The sequence below is a fragment of the Coregonus lavaretus genome (genome assembly GCF_964263955.1).
Source record: "Coregonus lavaretus genome assembly, chromosome: 9".
NCBI classification, from domain to species: Eukaryota; Metazoa; Chordata; class Actinopteri; order Salmoniformes; family Salmonidae; genus Coregonus; species Coregonus lavaretus.
Window position 1 is genome coordinate 16,674,032 of NC_139996.1, and position 27,675 is coordinate 16,701,706.

Consider the following 27,675-nt stretch of genomic DNA (forward strand, 5'->3'; position numbering starts at 1 on the left):
TTTCTGCAAAGGGACCAGGACGACTGATCCGTGTAAAGGAAAGAATGAATGGGGCCATGTATCGTGAGATTTTGAGTGAAAACCTCCTTCCATCAGCAAGGGCATTGAAGATGAAACGTGGCTGGGTCTTCCAGCATGACAATGATCCCAAACACACCGCCCGGGCAACGAAGGAGTGGCTTCGTAAGAAGCATTTCAAAGTCCTGGAGTGGCCTAGCCAGTCTCCAGATCTCAACCCAAATAAATTCATTAAAAATCCTACAATGTGATTTTCTGGATAAAAAAAATCTAATTTTGTCTGTCATAGTTGACGTGTACCTATGATGAAAATTACAGGCCTCTCTCATCTTTTTAAGTGGGAGAACTTGCACAATTGGTGGCTGACTAAATACTTTTTTCCCCCACTGTACGTGATCCATTACGTGATCAACATGCAGGCAGAGAGTAATTAGGCTCTATGGGGCTGAAACTAGTCTCTATCAAGCTTCTTTCTGAATAAATTGGCCAGCCACTGTGGATCAATTGGCTGCCGCATCCATGGGGTGCCAATACATATTCAATACTCATGGGGGATGGAATGTGTAAGTGAGTGTATGGGGTGGAAGTGGCTCCACCAATACTGTACGTGTACATCAGCATGCCAAGATGAACTGTACGCTACACTAACGTTCTACCTAGCCCCTCTCCTCGGTTCTCTCGGTCCTTTATCCATCCAAAGTGAACTGGTGAAGGTCCAAATTCTAATCAACAATCCCTTTGTAGGAATAAATTGCATATATTCCCCTTGCTGAAGACAGTTTCCATAAAGGATGTGTGTCTGAAAGAGAATGGACATGAGAACAGTGGGAATGGAACTGGATATCATTAGAGCTCTATCATCATGAAGCTGCCACTTTGGAATCATTAATGACCAGATTCTACATTGTACCAGCTGCCAAACTTTAGGTAACTCATTAATTTAGTTATCGGTAGTAATAGATATGATCATTGCATAATGAACGAGAACTACAAAGTATGATCTTCATCTTGATTACATTCAGAATTATTAAATACACTTTGGGAGACAAAGGAAAGGACCTCACCGTTTGTCAGTGATCGATTGATATAGAAAACTATGGGGAATAATTTAGCACATGACCAGTGGAGGGTGAGAGTGACTTCTGCTAACCAGGCAGTGTGACAGCTGAACCTTACTGATACAGTAATGAGCAAGCAGGAAGCTTGCATGAAAGAGTTTCCTCAAGGTAAGACTCAAGGAAAACGACCGCCATTAGGGGAGAAGGAGAGAGAAAGGGAGAGAGGGAGAAAGGGGGAGAGGGAGAAAGGGGGGAGGGAGAGAGGGGGAGAGGGAGATAGATAATGACCTAACAGGAAACTTTCCTCAAGGTAAGAGAGGAAAACTACCACCATTAGGGGGAGAGAGAGAGAGAGAGAGAGAGAGAGAGAGAGAGAGAGAGAGAGAGAGAGAGAGAGAGAGAGAGGGAGGAGAGAGAGAGAGAGAGAGAGAGAGAGAGAGAGAGAGAGAGAGAGAGAGAGAGAGAGAGAGAGAGAGAGAGAGAGAGAGAGAGAGAGAGAGAGAGAGAGAGAGAGAGAGAGAGAGAGAAAGAAGGACTGTGACTTTGACCTGGATTCATAATAAATACAATTGTGTAATAATTGAATCTGTTGACATGAGTGGTTCTTGAACGCCAATCTACAGGCTGTGTTCAATCATTCATCCAGTAATGGAGCAGGCTTGTCTGTGCCCTCCCTTCCTCCCCCCATTGGCAGATGCCTGGACACTGGCGCAGTGCAAACATAAGAGTTTGAAATTGTCAATAAAAAGAGGAGATGTACTTACAAGCCAGAGTTGGCCTGCTCCCAATGGCCAGTTTATAGTAGTGGAGTGCCTCAGAGAACTTGTTGTTTTCTTGTAGCAGCAAACCGCTGTAACAGAGAAAGTTAGGGACTCTCACGGCTACAAATCTCAACAGAAGTGTGTCTGTTAAGACTGAATAACATAGCATAAGACAACTAAAGGTAATACAGTTTCCTAGTAAATACAATACTGTAAAATAAAGTGCTACCAAATCTCTAATTCTGTTCTAAACAATCTAATGCTCTAAATAATCGAAGGATCTGTTGAGTAACATCTAAAGCCCTTGAGGCTAGTGTTGAGTATTGACCGTGTGCTTCATGTTGTCCTCCCCTCAGGCTGACACAGCATGATTAATAACCTACTGTCACAGAGACAGCACCCAGGGGAATACAAAGCACCATTACCTCTCTGTGAAGACCACTGATCAATAGACAGTTGTTTGTGCCGGGACAGACTGGGACAAGAAATCGGCCCTGGTATTTCTAACACATCGGCCCATTTTTCCCCCCTCGAGACAAAAACTGGACCAGCCCATCTGGCATTTGCCCGAAATGCCAGATGGCCAGTCTGCCCCTGTGTGTGTGTGTGTGTAAGGAGAGACAGTCCTGCTCATGTACGCATACAGAGTCTATTGACACTCACAGGTTATACAGCATGTCTGCCATGTTCCTGCGGTAGTAAAGGGCGTTCCTGTACGCCTGCTCTGCCTCCGCCATCTTGCCCTGGTTCTTCAGGACATTCCCAAGGTTGCCCCATGCTGATTGAGGGAGGAATTAAGTAATTAAGATTAACAGGGTCAATCAACATGTCTGCCCGCCCCTTTCGGACACACTATCACTTCCTGGGGTTAGGTTATGTTACCTAGCCTGGTCCCAGATCTGTTTGTACTGTCTTGCCACGTCACGTCAAATGTCAAGTCAAACAATGACCATAGGAGTTGGTAAGACAGTACAAACTGATCTGGGACCATGCTGGGTTTGACCCTCCTCAGAGGGCATTGTGCAAGCTAAGACAGAGGGCATATTTGCTGCTACTGAACTACAGGACTTAGACACTGAGGACAGAAAGAGCTGATGGCGCACCAGAGAGTAAATGTGTCAAAGAGCCCAATTATTCCCTAACGGAAAAGGAATAAAACAATGGCTCCCCCTGACGCTCTATAGTAGATTAATGGCATTACTGTAAAATGGATTGCAGATTAATTGACAGGTAAATTGGGTCTTGAAAGGTCATAATAGTGACAATTATAGGAATTAATCTGGTAGACAGAGAAACAGTGCAATCAATACAACATCTCAGTGGGGGTGAGTGAATGGTGTAGGTGTGGTAGCTAATTTTCAGTTGTCAAGTGGAAATGGTATATTCTATTTTCTTATGGAAAATACATCTATATTGATTACTGCTTTACCTCATACATAGAGGAAAATGCACATAGCCTGACAACCAAATCGACTGAATAGTGTTTTCCTTCAATATTTTAGCTTGAAAACTAAATCAATACTGCTTAGTATGGACAGATGGAATCCATCATGTATACATATGGGCTTATTCTCTTATGCACTATTTAACTGGGTCTATATACAGCTGAAGCCAGGGCACACTGGGGCAACAGTAAGAGTACTGTGAACAGGCCTGACAGAGTAAAATCTTCCCCTTAGACACTGTTTCTTCTTACTCTACTGATGGCTGTAAAGGAGTGGAAAGTCAAATAGTGAATCATTCGGGTTGCCCGAGTAGCATTTCATTAAAATTTATTGAGTGCTTACTTATGCCAAAGGCTCCTTTGAGCTATGCATTATTTATTAGTTAACCTCTTAAGGATCGGACCCTTTTTTTCAATTTCCGCCTAAAATGACATACCCAAATCTAACCGCCTGTAGCCATTGTAATAATTCAATGCATTGAAAGAGTATTTTCTAGATTTAAGCATGCATTCACGTATGTAACTGTGCCTCATATTTCAGAAGTGGATTTGATATCACTATGATTCATATACAGTATCTATCAACCTCAGCAGTCCACGTTGTCACTCTTTGCGGAAATTTACTTCACCAAGAACTTTCTGTTATTCACGCCAGTCAGGATTTGTTACTGCTTCTTTGTCCTACTGAGAACTTTAAAGATAATTTAAATAAATTGGATCTATTAAGGCGTCTGAGTGCGATATCCCAAAAGTCTCAAATTCAATATTAGCAAAGCCAATCAGAGAAAAAAAAGGCAAGAATTCTATTGTAAATACAATATTTAACATTTTTAAATAAATATGCTAAAACAGAAAAAGTTCTAAGTCGTGTTACCATCCACTGTGAATTTGTTCTGTCTCTTTTACTGTGCTTTCTCACAGAACTCATTCTCAATGCTTAACGGAGCGTGTCACTATTTCAGACTGGGCGTCTCATCACAAATGGACAGTGAGCCAGGGAAGGAACGTAGATGCTGCTCTGCGTTGGCAGGATAAACAGATGTCATGTCTCAGCTCTGCCGCAACATATCCTGCCGTTATCTCGGTCCCTAGCCCGGGATCACTATCTCAAGAGTAACACTAGTACCCTACTAGTTATTCAGTATTATCTTCGGATTACCTTGAATTTGAATGTTTGAATATTCTAGTATTCTAGTTTTCCCTCATTGCCAATCAAGCAGGGATGTGAGTGAAGATGCCCTCCAAAAGTCAAAAGGAGAGCGACTGTAGTCTGCCCATAGTGAGGGATTTAGTAGGTTTACAATGGAGGCCTTGTGTTGAAAGGTCCTTCAGCCATGATATACTGCCTGGAGAGGATAAACTGTCTGGAAGTAGACATACTGTAAACAATTTAACAGGTAGCTCTTAACACTCATGCTTACATCTCAGGGTACATCTTGAAAATCACACTTTCTTTCAATCCCAGGGAGTAGCTATCACTTAACGTGATGTTACTTTAGGTCATACAGTCAACCTGTAAATATATTATGTGAGTATGTTAAAGTGAAGAAAGCTGTCAAAGTAGGACCTTTTTCAGGCAGCTCTATGCTGCATTATTCAGTGCAGAAGTCATGACAGCTCATCTGACATGACACACACTAACCTTTTAAAAGCACACTCAGGCTATGCAAACATGTGACGGTCTGAGATGTTGTGTGTGTGTGTGTGTGTGTGTGTGTGTGAGAGAGAGAGTGTGTCTGTGTGTTTGTGTCGATCTGTCTGTGTATTACCTTTAGCAGGGTTAACGTATATCCCTGACTTGTAGAGCATCTCCTCGTTCTGCCAGTCTTGGTTCCGCAGCACCGTTTTAACCCCAAACAGTAGGACCAGGGCGACGCTACAGTACACCACCACAGTCCTGGAGGACCTCCACCTCAGCCGCACGTACAGGGCCCTCAGCCCCACCGCCAGCAGCAGACAGAAGCCCATACTGGGGATGTACAGTACCCTCTCTGCTATCACAAAGCCCACGTAGAAGAACAGGTTGGTGGCAGGGAGGAAGGGGATGGCCAGTAGGCCCAAGGAGAACACCACTACGTTTTCAGTGGTGGGCATTGGAGTCCTGGTGACGTAGTGCTTTTTGGTACCGTTCTGTGCACTAGCAGTGTGAGGCTCTGTTTCAGAGTTTGTGTGGTTGGGAACAATGGAGTGGTGGCAGCTGTGTCCATTGGTGTGGAACTTCCCGTTCCCGTTGGTTACATGATGGGCTTTTCCATTGGTCTCCTTGCCCTTGACCTGGTGGGTGCGAAGCCCAAACCAAGCCAGGAGGAGCAGTCCCACATAGAAGGCCACGGTATGAAGGTTCCTCCAATCGGCGATGCTTCTGATCAGAGGCAGGGCGTCCATGGACCAATCAAAGCTCAGGGTGTTCGGGCACAAGAGAAGCCACATGTTGACAGCGGGCAGGTACAGGAAGGTTAGAGTCCGGGTGAGGAGGGATGGGGAGTCCCCCGCTGGGTTGTCTGAGTTGGAGAAGTTGGGCGGTTTGTTACCCATCCAGTAGAGGCGGTAGGCCAGCAGAACAGCCCCCCAGGCAGCCAACAGCAACACACTCAACAGCAGGTGGACGTTCCTCCTCTGGAAGAGAGAAAACAACAACAGAGCTGAAACTAGGAGGAACGGCAATCGACTGGAAAGCTAGCAGCAACGGCAAGAAATAATATTATGAGACGCTAGGGCCAAAGTAGTTTTCTGGTTGGTTGGTGATTTTTCTGACTCTTGATCCAGGCCATGTTGGTAAATTGAGCATAAGATTGAATGTAATTTAGAAGAAAAAAAACACAAGAGTCTGTTATGTAACGTTATCTGGAACAAAAGCTGTGTTCATGCACGATTTGTTCAGCCAAGTGTTAGACTGCAGCTTTAGAATGCATTGCAAGTAAAGTCAAATACAATTGATTTTATTGTTATGTTTTGGCTGTGATGTGGGGTTTTAAATACCCACGAAGAGGAAGATATCAGTTAACAGTCAATTTCTTTGTTGCTGGGGCTTATTAAACCAAAAGAAATAAAACATAAAGGGGAAAAACTGCCCTGTGACTTTGTCTTTGATTCAAGCCAAAATAATCATGGCTACACTGGATTCATTGACTGTTGCTGAGCAAATGTGGTCTTACATCATAGCATTCACTTATTCTGTGTTATCTTTCTCCTCATGCACCTTGCCTTCTTAGACATGACAAAATAAACACCAGAATACAGGCCAATAGACGGTCCTATCCATCATAATGCAGGCTTGATATTAAACACTTTCTGAAACTCCTGCATTGAAATTATTATGAATTATTGAGTGTTTGAATCTTCTACACGTTGGTGTGAGTGCAGAAAAAAAGCTGGCCTATATTGTTCCCAATAGAACGTGTTCCTGCTGTAGGATCAACTAGTCTTTTTTACTCTGTTTATTTTGGAAGTCACACTCCTGCTAAGAAATCTTTATGGCTTCCCTTCCACAATAACGCCAGCTAATCATGCAGGGCAAGATCCATTTGTGCCCTGCAGTGGTGCTCTGTATTCAAGCGAGGATGACCTCATACTGGTACAACCATGAGGCTAGCATAGATACATTGTCCCAGCAATTTAGTAATTGACTGATTTCCCCATAGAAATTCAACGTAGAGGATGGGGACATTACACAGCAAATCAAATCAAATCACATTTTATTGTTCACATGCACCGAATACAACATGTGTAGACTTTACAGTGAAATGCTTACTTACGAGCCCATTCCCAACAGTGCAGAGTTAAAAAGTTAGACAAATATTTGCTAAATAAAAAAAGTAAATAGTAACACCATAAAAACAATAACCAGGCTATATACAAGGACTACCAGTACCGAGTCAATGTGCAGGGGTACGAGCTAGTTGAGGTAATTGAGGTAGTATAGTATGTACAGTTGAAGTCGGAAGTTTACATACACTTAGGTTGGAGTCATTAAAACTCGTTTTTCAACCACTCCACAAATGTCTTGTTAACAAACTATAGTTTTGGCAAGTCGGTTAGGACATCTACTTTGTGCATGACACAAGTAATTTTTCCAACAATTGTTTACAGACAGATTATTTCACTTATAATTCACTGTATCACAATTCAAGTGGGTCAGAAGTTTACATACACTAAGTTGACTGTGCCTTTAAACAGCTTGGAAAATTCCAGAAAATGATGTCATGGCTTTAGAAGCTTCTGATAGGCTAATTGACATCATTTGAGTCAATTGGAGGTGTACCTGTGGATGTATTTCAAGGCCTACCTTCAAACTCAGTGCCTCTTTGCTTGACATCATGGGAAAATCAAAAGAAATCAGACAAGACCTCAGAAACAAAATTGTAGACCTCTACAAGCCTTGTTCAGCCTTGGGAGCAATTTCCAAAAGCCTGAAGGTACCACGTTCTTCTGTACAAACAATACTATGCAAGTATAAACACCATGGGACCATGCAGATGTCATACCGTTCAGGAAGGAGACGTGTTCTGTCTCCTAGAGATGAACGTACTTTGGTGCGAAAAGTGCAAATCAATCCCAGAACAACAGCAAAGGACCTTGTGAAGATGCTGGAGGAAACAGGTACAAAAGTATCTATATCCACAGTAAAACGAGTCCTATATCGACATAACCTGAAAGGCTGCCTAGCAAGGAAGAAGCCACTGCTCCAAAACCGCCATAAAAAAGCCAGACTACGGTTTACTGCACATGGGGACAAAGATCGTATTTTTGGGAGAAATGTCCTCCGGTCTGATGAAACAAAAATAGAACTGTTTGGCCATAATGACCATCGTTATGTTTGGAGGAAAAAGGGGGTCGCTTGCAAGCCGAAGAACACCATCCCAACCGTGAAGCACGGGGGTGGCAGCATCATGCTGTGGGGGTGCTTTGCTGCAGGAGGGACTTGTGCACTTCACAAAATAGATGGCATCATGAGGAAGGAAAATGATGTGGATATATTGAAGCAACATCTCAAGACATCAGTCAGGAAGTTAAAGCTTGGTCGCAAATGGGTCTTCCAAATGGACAATGACCCAAAGCATACTTCCAAAGTTGTGGCAAAATGGCTTAAGGACAACAAAGTCAAGGTATTGGAGTGGCCATCACAAAGCCCTGACCTCAATCCTATATAACATTTGTGGGCAGAACTGAAAAAGTGTGTGCGAGCAAGGAGGCCTACAAACCTGTCTCAGTTACACCAGCTCTGTCAGGAGGAATGGGCCAAAACTCACCCAACTTATTGTGGGAAGCTTGTGGAAGGCTATCCGAAACATTTGACCCAAGTTAAACAATTTAAAAGCAGTGCTAACAAATACTAATTGAGTGTATGTAAACTTCTGACCCACTGGGAATGTGATGAAAGAAATATAAGCTGAAATAAATCATTCTCTCTACTATTATTCTGACATTTCACATTCTTAAAATAAAGTGGTGATCCTAACTGACCTAAGAAATGTTTACTAGGATTAAATGTCAGGAATTGTGAAAAACTGAGTTTAAATGTATTTGGCTAAGGTGTATGTAAACTTCCGACTTCAACTGTACATGTAGGTAGTGGTAAAAGTGACTAGGCAATCAGGATAGTATAAAAAAAAATGTTTTTTATAACTCACTAACTGTAAGTCGCTCTGGATAAGAGCGTCTGCTAAATGACTAAAATGTAAAATGTAATGATAAACAGAGTAGCAGCAGCGTTTTTGACGAATGACAGTGTTTCTATGTGTGAGTTTGTGTGTGTGTGGCATCAATATGCATGTTTGTGTGTTTTGTGTGTGTGTGAGCGTATGTAGTGCGTGCGTGTGTGTGCTGGAGAGTCCAGTGAGAGTGCATAGAGCCAGTGCAAGAGAGTCAGTGAAAAACAATTAAGATAAATAAATAATAAAGGGGGTCAATGTACATTTTCCGGATAGCCATTTCATTAATTGTTCAGCAAAAAGCCCTGCAGTGTTGCAATTGTCTTTCATTCTTATCATTCCTTACAGATCTCAAGATAACAGGTTTAGCTCACAGACATACATACACACACACACAACAGAGTATTTGCTTCTATTCCCCATGTGCTGTTGTAGCGGGTGATTTGGACGGAGTCAGGCACAGGAGGGTTAAATCACAGAATAAATGGTTTATTCGGCAGATACAGCGGTACGCAGCAATGTGTAAAACTACAGTGCAGTAAATACGGCACACTGGAGAAAACAAAACAGTACAATAAAGCTCCACCGAGCTATCGACACCTCCACATGAAACAATCACACACAAAGACATGGGGGGCAGAGGGAATACTTATACAGGGACTGATGAGGGGATATGAACCAGGTGTGTGTAAAAACAAGACAAAACAAATGGAATGATGAGATGAGGAGCGGCAGAGGCTAGAAGGCCGGTGACAACGAACGCCGAAGCATGCCCGAAAAAGGAGAGGCAGCCTCGGAGGAAGTCGTGACAGCTCTACAATATTCCCCATGTGCTGTACAGTATTCCCCATGTGCTGTACAGTATTCCTTGTAGGTACACACAACCCCTCTTTAACATTAAATGGAAAGCCATGGCTAGTGTACAGCTGAAAATCCTGTTAAGTCCATTTGATGTGCCCTCTTCCATCTCTCCATGCCAGATGGATTACAGTGGCTAATAAGAGTATCCTCAGTCGGACTGTGAACCTGGGGTACATGCTCTGCCGGCTGCAGTGTAAGGGGCTTCAGGGCTTCTATGATAAATGGGCAAGGGACAAGGCCAAGCACATCATAGAGGACCCCACGCACAAGCTTGCTGCCCTCCAGAAGGAGATTAAGGAGCCCACTGTTCAGTAAGAATAGGAGCAAGGCAAGTTTCCTTCCATCAGCCATCAGGCTGTTGAACAGTGGGACATAGGACAGATGCAGCCCCAATACACGTTTGGACAGTAGGCCGCAGAGACTTTGAATATGTGAAAATGTAAATATGTGACTTGTGTACTAACTTTCCAGTTTTCCTTACTGCATGTAATATATTGTGTTGTGTTTGTGTATTTGAATGCTGACGTCACAAAATGAATTTCCATGTAAATGGTCAATAAAGTACACTACCGGTCAAAAGTTTTAGAACACCTACTCATTCAAGGGTTTTTCTTTATTTTTACTATTTTCTACATTGTAGAATAATAGTGAAGACATCAAAAATATGAAATAACACATATGGAATCATGTAGCAACCAAAAAAAGTGTTAAACAAATAAAAATATATTTTATATTTGAGATTCTTCAAATAAAAACACTTTGCCTTGATGACAGCTTTCTACACTCTTTGCATTTTCTCAACCAGCTTCATGAGGTAGTTACCTGGAATGCATTTCAATTAACAGGTGTGCCTTGTTAAAAGTTAATTTGTGGAATTTCTTTCCTTCTTAATGCGTTTGAGCCAATCAGTTGTGTTGTGACAAGGTAGGGGGGGGTATACAGAAGATAGCCCTATTTGGTAAAAGTCCAAGTCCATATTATGTAAAGAACAGCTAAAATAAGCAAAGAGAAACGACAGTCCATCATTACTTTAAGACATGAAGGTCAGTCAATCCATAAAATGTCAAGAACTTTGAAAGTTTCTTCAAGTGCAGTCGCAAAAACCATCAAGCGCTATGATGAAACTGGCTCTCATGAGGACCGCCACAGGAATGGAAGACCCAGAGTTACCTCTGCTGCATAGGATAAGTTCATTAGAGTTACCAGCCTCAGAAATTGCAGCCCAAATAAATGCTTCACAGAGTTCAAGTAACAGACACATCTCAACATCAACTGTTCTCCGCATGTGTATTTCCCACCGTAAAGCATGGAGGAGGAGGTGTTATGGTGTGGGGGTGCTTTGCTGGTGACACTGTCTGTGATTTATTTAGAATTCAAGGCACACTTAACCAGCATGGCTACCACAGCATTCTGCAGTGATACGCCATCCCATCTCGTATGGGCTTAGTGGGACTATCATTTGTTTTTCAACAGGACAATGACCCAACACACCTCCAGGGTGTGTAAGGGCTATTTTACAAAGAAGGAGAGTGATGGAGTGCTGCATCAGATGACCTGGCCTCCACAATCCCCCGACCTCAACCAAATTGAGATGGTTTGGGATGACCGCAGTGAAGGAAAAGCAGCCAACAAGTGCTCAGCATCTGTGGGAACTCCTTCAAGACTGTTGGAAAAGCAATCCAGGTGAAGCTGGTTGAGAGAATGCCAAGAGTGTGCAAAGCTGTCATCAAGGCAAAGGGTGGCTATTTGAAGAATCTCAAATATAAAATATATTTTGATTTGTTTAACACTTTTTTGGTTACTACATTATTCCATATGTGTTATTTCATAGTTTTGATGTCTTCACTATTATTCTACAATGTAGAAAATAGTAAAAATAAAGAAAAACCCTTGAATGAGTAGGTGTACTAAAACATTTGACCGGCAGTGTATATCGTATCACATAATCTATGATCATATACTGCATATTTCAGCTGCGCCGGGGGTCTATTGATTTTTCCCTCTGTCTTTTGTCATCGCAGAGTGATTCAGTAAGGAGAGGCGTGTATCCTCAGGAGAAATGGGACTAAAGGGGCAGACTCTCCTCTCATCTGCTACTGATGATTAGCAGTGATGTACAGTACAGAGCCATCCTCCCCACAGACAGTGAGTGACACAGGTGAACACAGACAGGCCTTCAGCTAGGCTACTTTCACAGTACAATAGACAGACTTGTACTGTTAATGAATTGTTCACACAAACCCACAAGTCATGCTACTCACTGAAATCGATACAAAAGAGAGCAATTCATTCATCCCTAAATAGCAATCATAAAGATGCTACTTAAGGAAACCATAACCCGATTGGTAGCTTTATTGAATAACATCACTTCATTCGAAATGTGTAGTTAGTATAGCAACTTGACTTATTTACTGTATCTAGTATTTTACAGAAATAAATGTTGTAAATCTACATGTTGAAGACATCATAATTCTGTTTTAGTATAATTGATCCAAGTTTTTCTTCAAACAAACATTGATTTGAGAGATTCTGCTATGCTGTACCATCCATTACAATACAAACTATAAACTGGCATGGTGTCAGAGTGACTACGAAATGATCATCACATTAGATGTAGATAGCAGACGCTTTGGATAAAAGCGTCTGCTAAATGGCTTATTATTATTATTATTATGTAGGACTATTGACAGAGATCAAATCTTGATTGATTCCAGCATTTAGTGTCTTCCCTTTTCCCTGGTATGGTTTTGTGGGCCGTCTAGGCCCCCATGGAGTAGGCCTCATGTCAAAAGGGCCCGGCAGTATAACTGTGTACCCAGCGGCAGGCTACAGAGGCTGAGAGGAAAAGCATGACTGAAGAGAAAGACAGAGCCAGCCTGAGACTCTTCCTAACTTAGGTGTTTCAGCAATTCTTCATTGAAGGCACAAATTGTTCTGCAATAATGCTTTCTTAGTCATTGCTTTGAAATAGGCCTACGGTATGTTGGAGCTAAATGTATTCACTATGTTTCTTGGAAAATGCTGTTGATTATGCCAAGTCGCATATGCTGGAGGAAAATAGAGACAAGCCCTGAGATTTAAAAGACATGTACTAAACATGTATTCAGCCATGTTGTACTAATTTGCGAGTAAGCCTGCTGATGTAGGCTATGCTACCATACAGCTCCATAGCAAGATTCCTTTACCTTAGACTCTCTCTCTCAGTGGATATCATCTTAATTCATTCCTTACTTAGATTTGTGTGTATTGGGTATATGTTGTGAAATTGTTAGATATTACTTGTTAGTTATTACTGCACTGTCGGAGCTAGAAGCAAAAGCATTTCGCTACACTCGCAATAACATCTGCTAAACACGTGTATGTGACCAATACAATTTGATTTGATTTGATATCATCCCTCTTAAAAACGATGTGTAAGGGCAACACTATCAAAACCACAAGGAAACTTTTGACAAATCAGGACACTATTTCCAAAGGAAGACAATCCACCACCGTTCTAGATGTTAATATGTTGTCACCAGTTCAATCCATACTCCACGTTTCTTGCTAATTTGACAACAACTGTCAAAAGTCTTAGGTCAGGTCCCCATGGAAATGGATGAAGAGAGACAGTTTCACACGTTAACAGGCGCCTTAGCATTACTTCAGGTAAACAGCATACAATGGCTATTCTTCCCAAAATAAAGCATTAAGAAAATATTGATTTTCATGTTATAAAATTCCTCCTGAACTTGTTCTATGGAGGTTTAAAGCTATTACAACCACTGGGCCATGATTAACCTTTCGGAAAGGTAACCCACCGTGAACTTAGTGGTTCTGCTCAAGGGAAATGAATGGACGACTACAGCACTGCTGACTACAGTATTACACCTCTTGATAAACACCACACCAATATCACTGTGTTATTTGCTGTGGTGAATTTAAGGCATCTGTGTCAGGAGTCTTTGAAAGGACATACTCTAAGACAGGAGGGCTAATGTATAAGCAGAGGCATAGAAAGAGGGAAAGTAGGTTAGCAGCCCTATAGGACAGGAAGAAATAAGGGCCCATTTCCCCTGGAACAGAGGTTAATACCACAGCTATGTATCATAGGACTCTAAAGGAGGAGTGAGTGACAGATTAAATCAAATCAAATTTTATTGGCCACATGCGCCGAATACAATAGGTGCAGACATTACAGTGAAATGCTTACTTACAGCCCTTAACCAACAGTGCATTAATGTTTTTATAAAAAAGTAAAATAAAACAACAACAAAAAAGTGTTGAGAAAAAAAGAGCAGATGTAAAATAAAATAACAGTAGGGAGGCTATATATACAGGGGGGTACCGGTGCAGAGTCAATGTGCGGGAGCACCGGCTAGTTGAGGTAGTTGAAGTAATATATACATGTGGGTAGAGTTAAAGTGACTATGCATAAATAATTAACAGAGTAGCAGCAGCGTAAAAAGATGGGGTGGGGGGCCGTGCAAATAGTCCAGGTAGCCATGATTAGCTGTTCAGGAGTCTTATGGCTTGGGGGTAGAAGCTGTTGAGAAGTCTTTTGGACCTAGACTTGGCACTCCGGTACCGCTTGACGTGCGGTAGCAGAGAGAACAGTCTATGACTAGGGTGGCTGGAGTCTTTGACAATTTTGAGGGCCTTCCTCTGACACCGCCTGGTATAGAGGTCCTGGATGGCAGGAAGCTTGGCCCCAGTGATGTACTGGGCCGTACGGACTACCCTCTGTAGTGCCTTGCGGTCGGAGGCCGAGCAGTTGCCATACCAGTCGGTGATGCAACCAGTCAGGATGCTCTCGATGGTGCAGCTGTATAATCTTTTGAGGATCTGAGGACCCATGCCAAATCTTTTCAGTCTCCTGAGGGGGAATAGGCTTTGTCGTGCCCTCTTCACGACTTTCTTGGTGTGTTTGGACCATGATAGTTCGTTGGTGATGTGGACACCAAGGAACTTGAAGCTCTCAACCTGTTCCACTACAGCCCCGTCGATGAGAATGGGAGCGTGCTCAGTCCTCTTTTTTTTTTCCTGTAGTCCACAATCATCTCCTTTGTCTTGGTCACGTTGAGAGAGAGGTTGTTATCCTGGCACCACACGGTCAGGTCTCTGACCTCCCTATAGGCTGTCTCATCGTTGTCGGTGATCAGGCCTACCACTGTTGTGTCGTCTGCAAACTTAATGATGGTGTTGGAGTCGTGCCTGGCCATGCAGTCATGGGTGAACAGGGAGTACAGGAGGGGACAGAGCACGCACCCCTGAGGGGGCCCCGTGTTGAGGATCAGTGTGGCAGATGTGTTGTTACCTACCCTTACCACCTGGGGGCGGCCCGTCAGGAAGTCCAGGATCCAGTTGCAGAGGGAGGTGTTTAGTCCCAAGATCCTTAGCTTAGTGATGAGCTTTGAGGGCACTATGTGGCATGTACTGTATGTTTTAGCTGACCACAGTAGGATTAGCCATTGAGTCGGTTCAAAGGACTCGCTATGCTTATGACTAAAGTAAACAGACAAACAAAGGGGATTATGGTCAATGTCATCACCCCTTTACCTTGGGGCTTGTATTCAGCAAATAATATAGATCTTACTGTACAGCTTTCACTTTAAAGATGATCAGACCTTTGGATAGCCTGGTCCCAGATCTGTTTGTTCTGTCATGCCAACTGACCACAGGAGTTAGCAAGACAGCACAAACAGATCTGGGACCAGAATAAACTTGGGATGCTCTTATAACAGAATATCTATCTGTGTGAGGAGCTACATTTAGGCAATGGATAGAACAAACGGTTATTATGACGAGTCTACTGCACATCTACTGATGACAGTGAAGTACCCAAATTCAATTCTTAATTCATACTCTTTCAAAAGGAAGATTTGAGAAGTGAAGAGCTGTATGAGTTGCTGCTATGTTTGAGGGAAGTAAAAAGCCTAAAATATGTTCATGTGGTTTAGATTGGGGATGAAGTAACAGAGAAGAAGCATAGCTTTGGATTGAAATATGACATGCATAAAAAGAGGATAGCGGCGACGGGGACATTTAATGCTTTTCAACAGATATAAATCAGCAGTATCGTTGGTGGCCACCCTATATCCCAAATCACCTTGCCGTTAGGTCCCACAGTTTTGTCTTCTGAACTTCTTGTGAACCTGTCGGCTGTCTGCTTGAAAAACTCCACAAATCTCACCATGGGCTTTACACACACTAAATCCAACTCGAAAAAAGATTACAGTGCAAAGTAGCTCTGCCATTTCTCAATCTAAACAAGCGGGAGAAACTGTAAATAAGATGATGTGGATGTAGACGGAGACCACGGCCTGAAGCTGCTGTTGGATGTTGGCAGGGAGCCAGAGTAAGAGGTACTGTAACTCACCGAGTGCCACGCAACCACTCCACTCTGCAGGGTTGAGCTCGTTGTGCACGGCTGCCTCTGGCTCTGCCAGGCAGATTTATCCCTGTTGTGATGGGACCACCCTCCAGAAGGGCAGGGAGTCTTTCCTGCTGCCTGTGTGCTGCTGATGGCTCTCTGGCCCAGGGCCTACACATAGGAACTACCTGGCTCAGGGACAAAAGTATGTCATGCTAACTCTCTCTAACTCACTCCCCAGCGTCAGTGCACACTGTCAAACACCACCATGCTAACCACATCCATATGTTTGTTGAAGTTTTCTTTATTCACGTGTGTGTATGTTCTGATGTTTCTCTGTTAGGTACAGGCTAATACCTTAGGGCAGTGTGGCAAACATGAAAAAAGCCTATAATGATATTGACATACACATTTGTGACCATTTGTATATGGACTAACTTTACTGCCTGCAAAACAAGATATCAGTTGAACAAACTGGAAATGCATTAGGTCCTGCTAATAAGACTCTCAAGGGTTCACTTGTCGGTGGTGGATAACTAGAGGACCATCACTATTATCTCACAAGTAAACAAACGTGTGCATCTCCCTAATATGCCTCCAGTTAAAATGTCTGCCTTTTCAAAAGCATAAGTTCAATTAGGGGCCCTGCGAGGGGTACCCGATTGCCACAACCCCATTATGATGCGAGCCAAGGAATTCCAGCTTTGTCTCGTTTGTCTATAATCCAGTTTAGCTTGAAATAAGTGCTTTAGCACAACCCGGTAGGAGGCATGGGGCTTTTCTCTCCATTTTTTTCTTTTTGTATTTCAGGCCTTCAGTTCAGAACTGAAACAATTTAGCCTTTATGAGGCAGGCATGTGAAGAAAATATCCTTGGAAATGAAGTGCAAAATAGACCAATTTACAGAAAGTATTTTCTGGTGCTTTGAATGCCTTTCTTCTCAACACTTGGGGTGGAAACTAGCGGGAAGAAAATTAAATCCAGAAAGGATTCTCGAGTGCTGCCACTGAATTGTCGGAAAGGTGCTGTGCCATTGATTATGCTTGGTGACTGGAATGGGCAGCGTTGAACATATTTTTTTTGTTGTTGTGGCAATCCGGTTTTCAATACCCATACACATTTACTTTTGAATATGTAATTTAGAACCTACCATCGTTCAACATTACTTTGAGTACCATCTACTACATGTTACACCTAACAAACTAATCTAAAGCCAATCTCCCAGCTGGTTTGTAGTTTGGGGTTCTGCCAGATCCAGTTAGCCTGACAGATCAACCCCCCCATAGAACCAATCTTTTGAAATGAGAAGTGGCGTGCCTGACCTATCCCTCATCTTCATAATTACCCAGATCAATCGGCCAACAGGTGACTTTCATCATGGATTTCCTTCACACAAATAGATTGAAGACAACTCCAACCATACGAACCAACCGCTAAAACCACAGAATGACCTCCAAAACCTTTAGCATGCAGCACATGCAGCACATGCAAAAGCCCTTTTTGAAGGATGAATTCCAGACTCAATTTTAACAAGATCAACAGACACCCTTGAAAAGCTTTGCATAATCTCTAGCGTGTTGACAACGGGTTGACGACAATACGTTCACTGGCTTGGACCTTGCTATTCACTTTGGCCTTGCTTCCTGACAGCTGATGTATTCTCACCATTCACTGTCTAACATGATAACCAGCTTCGTGCTGGTCTGTCATGTACTATTGGATATTCTGTGTTCTCTCTTCTTATCTGACTAATTTGTTCTGGTCTTTGGCTTTCAGTATGCAGGGAACCCTGGTGAGTAAAACACACTGATTGTTTGCAGCCATGACAAGATAAGAGGCTGGCTATTTTACTTCCATAAATGTGTTGTGGACTACCAACAGCTGGCCAAGGTTTCCTAGATGATTTCGCATGTTAGGCAGTAGTGTTGTCACGATACCAGTATCGCAATACTAGGAAGTAAGTAAGCAAAGGAAACAAAACATGAAGTGGACTAGATTTGTTTAGGAAAACAGTCCCAATGTTGAAAAAAGCAGCCTTATATTGTCACCCAGAGTCACATTTGTTTGTTTTGCAAGCAAAACTGGGGGCAGTCATGTTGTGACCACAGGCCACAGGGTCCGAGGGGTTACAGGGTCAAACTTTCAAACCTTTGGGCCTCCCGAGTGGCACAGCGGTCTAAGGCGTCACTACAGGCCCGGGTTCGATCCCGGGCTGTGTCGCAGCCAGCCACGACCGGGTGACCCATGAGGAGGCGCACAGTTGGCCCAGCGTCGTCCGGGTTAGGGGAGGGTTTGGCCGGCAGGGATGTCCTTGTCCCATCGCGCTCTAGCAACTCCTTGTGGCGGGCCGGGCGCATGCATGCTGACTCGTGTAGCCAGTTGTATGGTGTTTCCTCCAACACATTGGTGCGGCTGGCTTCCGGGTTAAGCGAGCAGTGTGTCAAGAAGCAGTGCGGCTTGGCAGGGTTGTGTTTCGGAGGATGCATGGCTTTCGACCTTCGCCTCTCCCGAGTCCGTACGGGAGTTGCAGCGATAGGACAAGACTGTAACTACCAATTGGATATCACGAAAAAGGGGTAAGAAATTGTTAATAAATACAATAAAATTCTAACCTTCAGTGGGTCAGCCACAGCAGTGGCCTGGATCAAAGCATTTAACATGGGTGAACCTCCTTACGGCCCAGATACAACCCACAGAGTCAGGTGGTCCTGGTATGGAAGTTATGGAACCCCCTTCGTCACCAAGAGACAGCCATGGAGAAACCCACAGGAGACTCTGGGAATGGGCCAGAGATGAGGCAGGAATCTGGTTGAGATAAAACCTGACATTTATTGACTGAAGATAAGGGAAATAAAAACATGGGGCCTTCCAGCGGAGCGGCAAAGGCCAGGAAGAGGGGAAGATGAGAGAGGATGGCACGGCATCACTTCACATGACATTACCTTTCAAATAGTATAACTCTGCATGAGACTTACAACATTTATCCTCCATGGTTATCTGGGTAAAATATTAAATGACATGTCAAAAAGTACTCACTGCTGAACTTTAAAAGCATTTTCTTTCCTTTCTATACTAATATTGATTAGATTAGGCATTCTGTGACAGCCAAGGCGGAATTTCACCTCAGATGATGAGTGCAAATAGAGTCTGGAAACTGTTCAAACTGAAATGTCTTGAATTACGCCAGCTCATGTTCTGTTGTGCAGCCTTTATTAACCATAATCACAAAATCAACAGAGGACCCCTTACAGAATGCTACATTCCAGCACTTCTCTCTTCCTCTCTTCCTCTCTCTCTCTCCGTCTCCCCCGCTCCCAAACCCCACCTCTTTAGCACTCTCTCATCTGATGTTCCAATCATCCCCTCTGCTCCTTCTGAAGAAACCACAATCACACACACTCCTGTGGACATGGTTCCTTTTCATGCCAAAGACAGGTGACCTTGGTTTGAGGGTCAGAGAGGTTCCCCTTTCCTATGTGGTCCCCCTGTGCCTTAATTAGAACCTATTAATGTCCCTCATCAGTAGCAACCATTTATGGCAACCTGAAGAGCTTCATTCAAAGTGTAAAAACTACACGTTTCCCTCTCCCCAACCGGAGAGAGGCTCCTGAGTGGATGAAATGTGAACTTCTAGTGTCGGGTAAGCAGATCGCTGTGTAGAACGATGCTGGGTAGGGAATGTGCTGCGCTAGCTGGAGCGCTACAGTTTCTCTCCCTGAAGTATGAATGAGGTGGTCTAACACCAACCGAAAGCCTTAGGAAACATAAACAGTAAATCAGTGGGAGATCCTTCCGTTGTTGAGTTTGAGTGAATATCGTAACTCGAGTTGATAGGGCGTTTGAAATGTACAACACTTGATTGAGAGGGTCCAACAGGTCAAAAAAAGGGTCATGCTCACTTGAAAATGTGCTGACTTTCTAGAGCTATTACCTCACATTTGATCCTCATCCATCAACAGTGGAATCAGAATTATATCAATATCAATTCATTCAAGTGCCTTAGTACCAGGCCAAGGGAAATACGTTTGAATATGTGTCTTCATTAGTAGCCAATATTAGCCAAAACTTTTCACAGAAGAGGAGAAAGGGTCATGGAGACCAAATGAAAACACTGTAATGACAACAGAAAACCCAAGTCTATTCAAAGTCAAAACATTTAATTGGAAATATTTATTGAGTGAAACCACAAGTAAGGGCCCGAAAACTAACCCGCGACAGCTCCTAAATTCTAGTCCTCCGTTTTCCCTATTTATTTATTCTGTGCGAGTCCCGCTTGGCTGTGTGAGAACTACATGTCAAATTTGCTGAGACGAGATGCTGAATCAAGTTTGCTTGCAGGGGGAGGAAAGACGGAGGACAGAGGTCCTGGAGTTTGATGATAATTCAGCATGATCCACAAAAACTGCCTGGATTTGGGACGATTTATTGAGCTTCATGCTGTATATTCCCAGTCGCCTGTTGGTTGACAACAGTTGAATATTTGATAGTGCTTTGCCCTCTGCCTGGGATTCCCACTCATTACCATGCCGTTTGGCAGATCAGACCTCCTGTATGCAGGCTTTCGACTGGGTTTAGAGGCACTGTAAGCCTCTTCACAGAACATGCATGGAGGCAGACAAGAGCTCTGATTATCTAAGCCAAGAAGATCTGTTGTCATAGGGCTGTCAGAAGCAAATTGCTTTCACTTCTCTCAGAGAGGGGTCATTTCTTAGAGTGGTTTTCACTGGACGTTGTTAGGATGTTTTGTCTTGTTAAGCTCCACCACATCTCTGTGACAACGTAACATTAGTGCTATTTGTATTGGCCACACTTGACTGGAGAACATTTCAATAAAGACAAAGTGACAATGAATTGCTGACGCAGGTTTATAGGGAGCATTTAGGGGGTAATATTGGTTTTAAGGTCAAATACCACCCGATAATAAGCTATTTGACATTCATCCCAGATCTAGTCATAATCTCTATTTCATTTTTAAATATGAGAGTGAATTATATTGTCTATACACAAAAGTCAAACATGAAGAGATAAATATGACAACCCCTTCCACACACACAATCACACAGCAAGGTAAAGTGAAGGTTAAAAACCTTGCAGGTTTCACAAATGAATGACTAAACAGAGAATAATTAGCCTGTCAGGGAGGTAGGCCTTGGTCAGGGAGGTGACCAAGAACCCGAGGGTCACTCTGACAGAGCTCCAGAGTTCCACTGTGGAGATGGGAGAACCTTCCAGAAGGACAACCATCTCTGCAGCACTCCACCAATCAGGCCTTTATGATAGAGTGGCCAGACGGAAGCCACTCTTCAGTAAAAGGCCCATGACAGACCGCTTGGAGTTTGCCAAAAGGCACCTAAAGGACTCTCAGACCATGAGAAACAAGATTCTCTGGTCTGATGAAACCAAGATTGAACTCTTTGGCCTGAATGCCAAGCGTCACATCTGGAGGAAACCTGGCACCATCCCTACGGTGAAGCATGGTGGTGGCAGCATCATGCTGTGGGGATGTTTTTCAGTGGCAGGGACTGGGAGACTAGTCAGGATCGAGGCAAAGATGAACGGAGCAAAGTACAGAGGGATCCTTGATGAAAACCTGCTCCAGAGCGCTCAGAACCTCAGACTGGGGCGAAGGTTCACCTTCCAAACGGACAATGGCCCTAAGCACACAGCCAAGACAACACAGGAGTGGCTTCGGGACAAGTCTCTTGAGTGGCCCAGCCAGAGCCCGGACTTGAACCCAATCGAACATCTCTGGAGAGATCTGAAAATACCTGTGCAGCAACGCTCCCCATCCAACCTGACAGAGCTTGAGAGGAGTGACATGATGCACTGGAGTGGATAACGAATCTGGAAAAGAGTAGTTCGTTTATTTGCAATATTTGTATATACTAGATTATTTATTGTAAATGGTGATTCTCAATAGTGTTTGCTTTGCTTAGAAAATACAAAGGATGACTCATTTGCTCTATGCAAATCTTTGCTGTGGAATAAAATGTGAAATAAATCTGCAAATTTAAACACCAGCCCACAATACATTAAGTAAGGGATAATCAACGAGGGGCTATGTGTTCTATGGAAAATAATGAACGACGTGGAAGGTGTGTTCCACGATGTGCTAGTGGAGTGGAACTAACCTTCCACGGAGTTACATTATTTTTTCTAGAGAACGCATAGAGCCCCAAGTTGATTATCCCTTTTATACCATGGCTATAATTTAACACATTTGCCGCTAGAAATGTGTTCATTTGCACATATAAATGTGTTCAAAATGTTCCTTGGTAACCAAACAGACTTGCTAGTTAAGCTACCAAACAATCAGTCCTAGCTTGCTATTATGAGAATCAAATTCAACAATGCCAATAATGTTTTCAATTTGACTTTTGCTTTCAAAAGCAGCTCAAACATAGAACATGTAAGAATGAACTATAGCCATTGAATTCTACTGTGCAAATATACCGTGCATTATAGGGAAACAATGGCCCTTCAAGCCAATCAGAAACGAGTATTCAATAATGCAATGGTGTAAATGGTTGTCAGCAACTTCTGATCTGGGTTTTCTTGATTTCTTTGTGGTGTGTAAACATCTTGTTGATTACAAAATGAACCTTTGATCACTCAGAAGGAGAGGGATTTCATCAAAGTGGGTCTTATTACTGCTGAAGTGGCGGGTTGCGTTGCTAACATTGTTGAGGAGGATTTTCCACAATTTGTATTCATGTTTACAGGCAGATTGTCCAATGTGGCTTTGCTACACCACTGTGATAATCGTTCCAGTGTGTCACAATGGAGAAATTAGAAATGAATCTGGGCCAAGAAGATTTATCCTGAATTACAAATGTTCAGGATAAGAACTCTGCGACTAAAACGAGAGCCGAGAAAAAACCCAGCTGTGGAACATCATTCAATCACTCAATCGTTCATGTCTGCATTAGCTTATTCAGCACAATATATATTTATAATCACAATGACCTCGTTTAGGAGTGAGAGAAATTACTTAAGAGCTCCCTCATTGGTCATTAATCATTGGTCTTATATGGTCACTGTGACTGACTGGGACTGTTATGAAATGGTGTGTAAGGAGTCTGAAAGGTGGGAGAGACCCTACACCAGAGCTGTGTGACAAGGAAAGATGGGAATGGCCTGAGACAGGGTCTGGGTCTGGGACAGGGCTGAAACCAGAGGCTGGGGACTCAGTGAGGCCTCCAAGGCATGCACCTGTCTGGGGACTTAAATGTTGCATGATAAAGTTTTTTTTATACTCGCTATAACATTCTTCAAAATGATACACTTTGTTTCTGATCATTTGGATGGTGTAAGAAAAGGAAACTAAAAACAATCTATTGTACAACTTCAGAAGCCTTCTTAAACCTCAAATACACTACACATTTAACATTTCTTGCATTGCAGGAAAGGGTACACTTTACTTGATACCGAGCATCATAACACGTTATGCCACGGTCATAACCATGTCATTATATGTCATAAAAGCTGACATAACTTATCATAACCTCTTATAATATGGTCATAACACTGTCATGACGCATATATTTAGATCTGATGTGATATATTGTGTCATTTTATGGCTGGTTATGACGCCTACATAAGAGTGTCAAAACCCACAAAACCTACCACACAAGGCAAAACATTCCATACAATATTAAATTATCATTGTAATTGCGCACACATTAATGTCTGACATGCACCTACTCCAATGCTCTGTTGCTGATAACTGGGATGAATGCAGGAGCAGAATTTCAGGAGCAGGACAAGACACCCTCTTTTTGACTGATGACTGACATAAGGGCATGTACGTGATAGGCCTATCTGGCTTATATGATTATGATGGTCATAATGCTTCTTCACAGTGTTATAAAGTGTATTTTCTTAGTCCAAGTAAAGTGACACAAGATGGTCATAATGCTTCATGACAGTGTCATAAAGGGCATTTTCCACAAGTTATTTAAAATATGATGAAAAAAACATGACTGTAAATAATTCATTACAACAACAACAAAGGATTTAAGAAACCATTTTTCAAACGAAAGGAAATCTTTTGGCAGGGAAAAACCTAATTTGAATAAATGTGGGTTTTGACACTCTTATGTAGGTGTCATAACCAGACATAAAATAATGCAATATATTTCATAACAGATGTAAATATGTGGGTCATGACAATGTTATGACCATATTATGACAGGTTATGACATGGTTATGACCGTGTCATAACATATTATGACACTGGGTGTCAGGTAAAGTGTCACCTAGGAAAGTTCTCCTGCAACAGGGAGATCAAATTAAGATCCTACACCTGTATTTAATATACTGTAAGAGGAATTTAGTGTAATGCAGAATTCTAAAGGTCACTGGAGGACCTACATGTCAGAGAGAGAGGTTATGTGAACATTTCAGTGCATCTGCAACTCTGCATGTCCTAAAATAGACCACCCGCTTTCTAGTTCACTGAGAACAACAAACGTATAAGCGAAGGACGTCAGATGGAACATTGCCATTTGAGAATGTTCCATCCAGAGCCTCCCTCTTTCTCTCTCCATCCATCTCTCTCTGTATTTCTTTCTCTCTCACTCTCTCTCTGCCTATCACTCTCCCTCTCTCTTTCTTTACCTCATTCCTCTCTCCCCATTCTCCCTTCTTCCTTCCCCTTCCTCCCTCTCCTCTCTTTCCCTCCTTCTCTCCCTCCTTCTCATCTCCAGAAGCCTTGGCAGCAGGGTGATGTAGGTGGACAGTGGCCTACTGGCCTTGACTGCTGTGCTCAGAGGGGGCTCACAGCCTTGACACATAACCATAGCAGAAAGCTAGCCAAACACCAGACAGCTAGCCAATCATCATAAAGCTAGACAATCAATGAAGGTAAAAATGAGACCACAACTCTGCTCTGGGTGAGCTCAGAATAAATTATATTGACGTTATAGGACAACATGCTGGAGAGCTCTCACAAATACACTTTCCTATTTTCTGTGCCTTTCTTGGGTTCAGATGTAAATGCAGTAAAAGAAAGTGGTAGCCCTATATTAGAGTATATTACTGACCACCCCACAAGACACAATGTAGTGAAAGGGGATTAAAAACATTTGATCGAAGAGGATAACAGATAACACATTGTGGTTAATTAAGCAGTATTCTCAGGCTGCATTGGGCACATCACAGCAACAACAGTACCATCCTCACTTACACTCCCAAATAAGCTGGTCCTGGCTGAATGACTTGACTTTTTATTGGGTGAGCCACAAAACTAGGCAGATACATTAGATATTGTGATTTAGTAATTGAATCAACGCGAAACAGTTTTTCACTAGAACATTTTTAATTGCTTTGAGTTCCAAAAGAGTGGTTTGCGACAATGCAATCACAGTTAGAATAAAATATAAATTAACCTTAAGGCGTTTTCTGCATTTTGTAAAACATATAAACCATGTCATTCATCAGCAGTCAAAACAAACCAATTAATTAACATGGGGAAAAAGTTAAAGTTAAAAAAAAAACATGTAAAATGTACAACATCCAAATGAATTGAATTATCTCTGCATGAAAATAGGCATTCCAAGACACTGCACCGACAAAGACATGAGCTTCATATTATCTCTCAACTGTATCTGTGACCAGGGTTATTTCCAGCCCAGCGTATAAATCAAACATGCTCAGTGAAAGCCTCAATGAGCATGGAACAGACAGACTCAACAACCACAGAATCTATATTTAACCTAAAGCGGGTGCTGCATGACACTTCTCACTCTTTCTGTAGCCTGCAGCTCTGGGGGAAAATGAACAGAGAATCAATGGAAGAAGTTCTGGCACTGCTTGTCAACACTGAAGGGGGGAACAGACTGGTTATAAATAAAGAAGAGCAAGAATAAGAGACGGAGAGAGAGAAAGTGGCGGTAAGATATTTGGAGCAGCTAGCGAAAGGATTGGTCTTTGTTTTCGAAGAGCTGTAATGTTCCTTTCTGCTGCTTAGTGGGTGTACTCTGTTTCTCTATCTCTCACTCTCTCTGTTTCTCTATCTCTCACTCTCTCGGTTTCTCTATCTCTCACTCTCTCTGTTTCTCTATCTCTCACTCTCTCTGTTTCTCTCTCTCTCACTCTCTCTATTTCTCTCTCTCACACTCTCTCGGTTTCTCTCTCTCGCCACGGGGAGAACCAGGGTCAGAGCTTTGGCTGTCTCCGACACGATGCGTGTCAGCTCCTCCTATCCCTGATGAGTGGTAGGCCAGAGAGAGAGAGATCAAGAGCTTCCTAATCCAGTCACTTTCTATCAGCAGAGGCCCTCTACTGTAGCCACCTTTTCTGGAGCTGGGGAGGACGGCACGGGAGAGACTCTGTATGCAATGAAAGACCTGTTCATTCAGCATCAGATGGAATTTCTACACATTATTATACTGTTACTTGATATTAGCATCTGTAGAATGAGAAAAAACACTGAGAACAAAGCCTTATTGTTGACCATGTGACAAACCTAAATAGAATACACTTTGTCTACTCTTACGTGGAATATATCTGCTTCATTTTTAAATACCCAGAACAGTAGCTCTCTCCAAAGACAGATGCATTTTACCTGAACATTCTGCCTATAGGTCTGCTTGCCCAGGCGAGGTCCAGTGGAGTGTAGCCATCCCCAGGTGGGAGGCAGGTGGGTGAGGGCAGGGGATACTGGCTACCTCCACCATGCTCACTCCATTATACAGTGACAGCAGCCATTAGAGCATGCATAAGCCATCTGTGGAGCGCGAGATATAAGACCCTGAAGGGTCTCACAGTAGAAAATGAAATGCCAAGGACATGTCACCTCTACATACAGCGACAACAACTCACACACACCTGGGCGCCTCTGGTTCTCACCTCCCCCAGAGAGGGGATACACACACTAGGGTTGGGCGGTATCCAGAAACTAAACAAATTGCAAAGACAGGTAATCCAGCTCATAAAGTTATACATATATAGGTAGGAGCTACCGAATGTCATTTTTGGTGAGTTTCAACATTTACAAGTGAATGTGAACGAGAGACGTGCAAATGAACAAAGTTTTGATGCATGCAGTACTGGCTCTCCAGCAGCATTTATACAAGCTGTGTCTGTGTGGAGTCTGGAGTCGCTAGGGCAACGGGCCTGCCTGCTCTGCTCAGAGAAGAGGGAGGAGGAGAAGACTTCCGAGAAAGGAGAGGAGAAAAAATGCAAGGAAATCAAGATAGCAGTGGCAGCTGTACAGATTACTCATCCAAAGGGCTTTTCCTTCTCAAACACAGCATAAAGCTAACACCATATGATGCACCGTCACCTTATTAATTAAGCCACTCACTTAGATAGCAAGTTAAACTATGGGTTGTGTTAATGTATAATTCTGCGTTTTTCACGAAGGAAAAAAATATAAATGCATTCTATCAGTAGACAGCACTCTGACTGATGTGTAGCTACTTTTCTCCAGTAGGCTAGTTTTCTCGGGGTTGCCAGCCTATTTTTCTCCAGTAAAATGCAAGATTAACTTTAAGATATGTAGCTGGCTACATTATGTCTATGATAG

At 42.8% G+C, this 27,675-nt stretch overlaps 1 protein-coding gene across 1 annotated transcript in view; it reads right to left on the reverse strand.

The window, feature by feature from the left end:
• LOC311135463 (protein O-mannosyl-transferase TMTC2-like) overlaps nucleotides 1-27,675 on the reverse strand; it is a 159,178-nt gene that overhangs the window by 54,662 nt on the left and 76,841 nt on the right. Inside the window, exons 3-5 of the mRNA XM_084169428.1 lie at nucleotides 5,051-5,897; nucleotides 2,501-2,615; nucleotides 1,841-1,926 (exon numbers count right to left, since the gene is read on the reverse strand). Coding sequence (XP_084025554.1) covers nucleotides 1,841-1,926; nucleotides 2,501-2,615; nucleotides 5,051-5,897 — 1,048 coding nt within the window. The remainder of the gene's footprint in view (nucleotides 1-1,840; nucleotides 1,927-2,500; nucleotides 2,616-5,050; nucleotides 5,898-27,675) is intronic.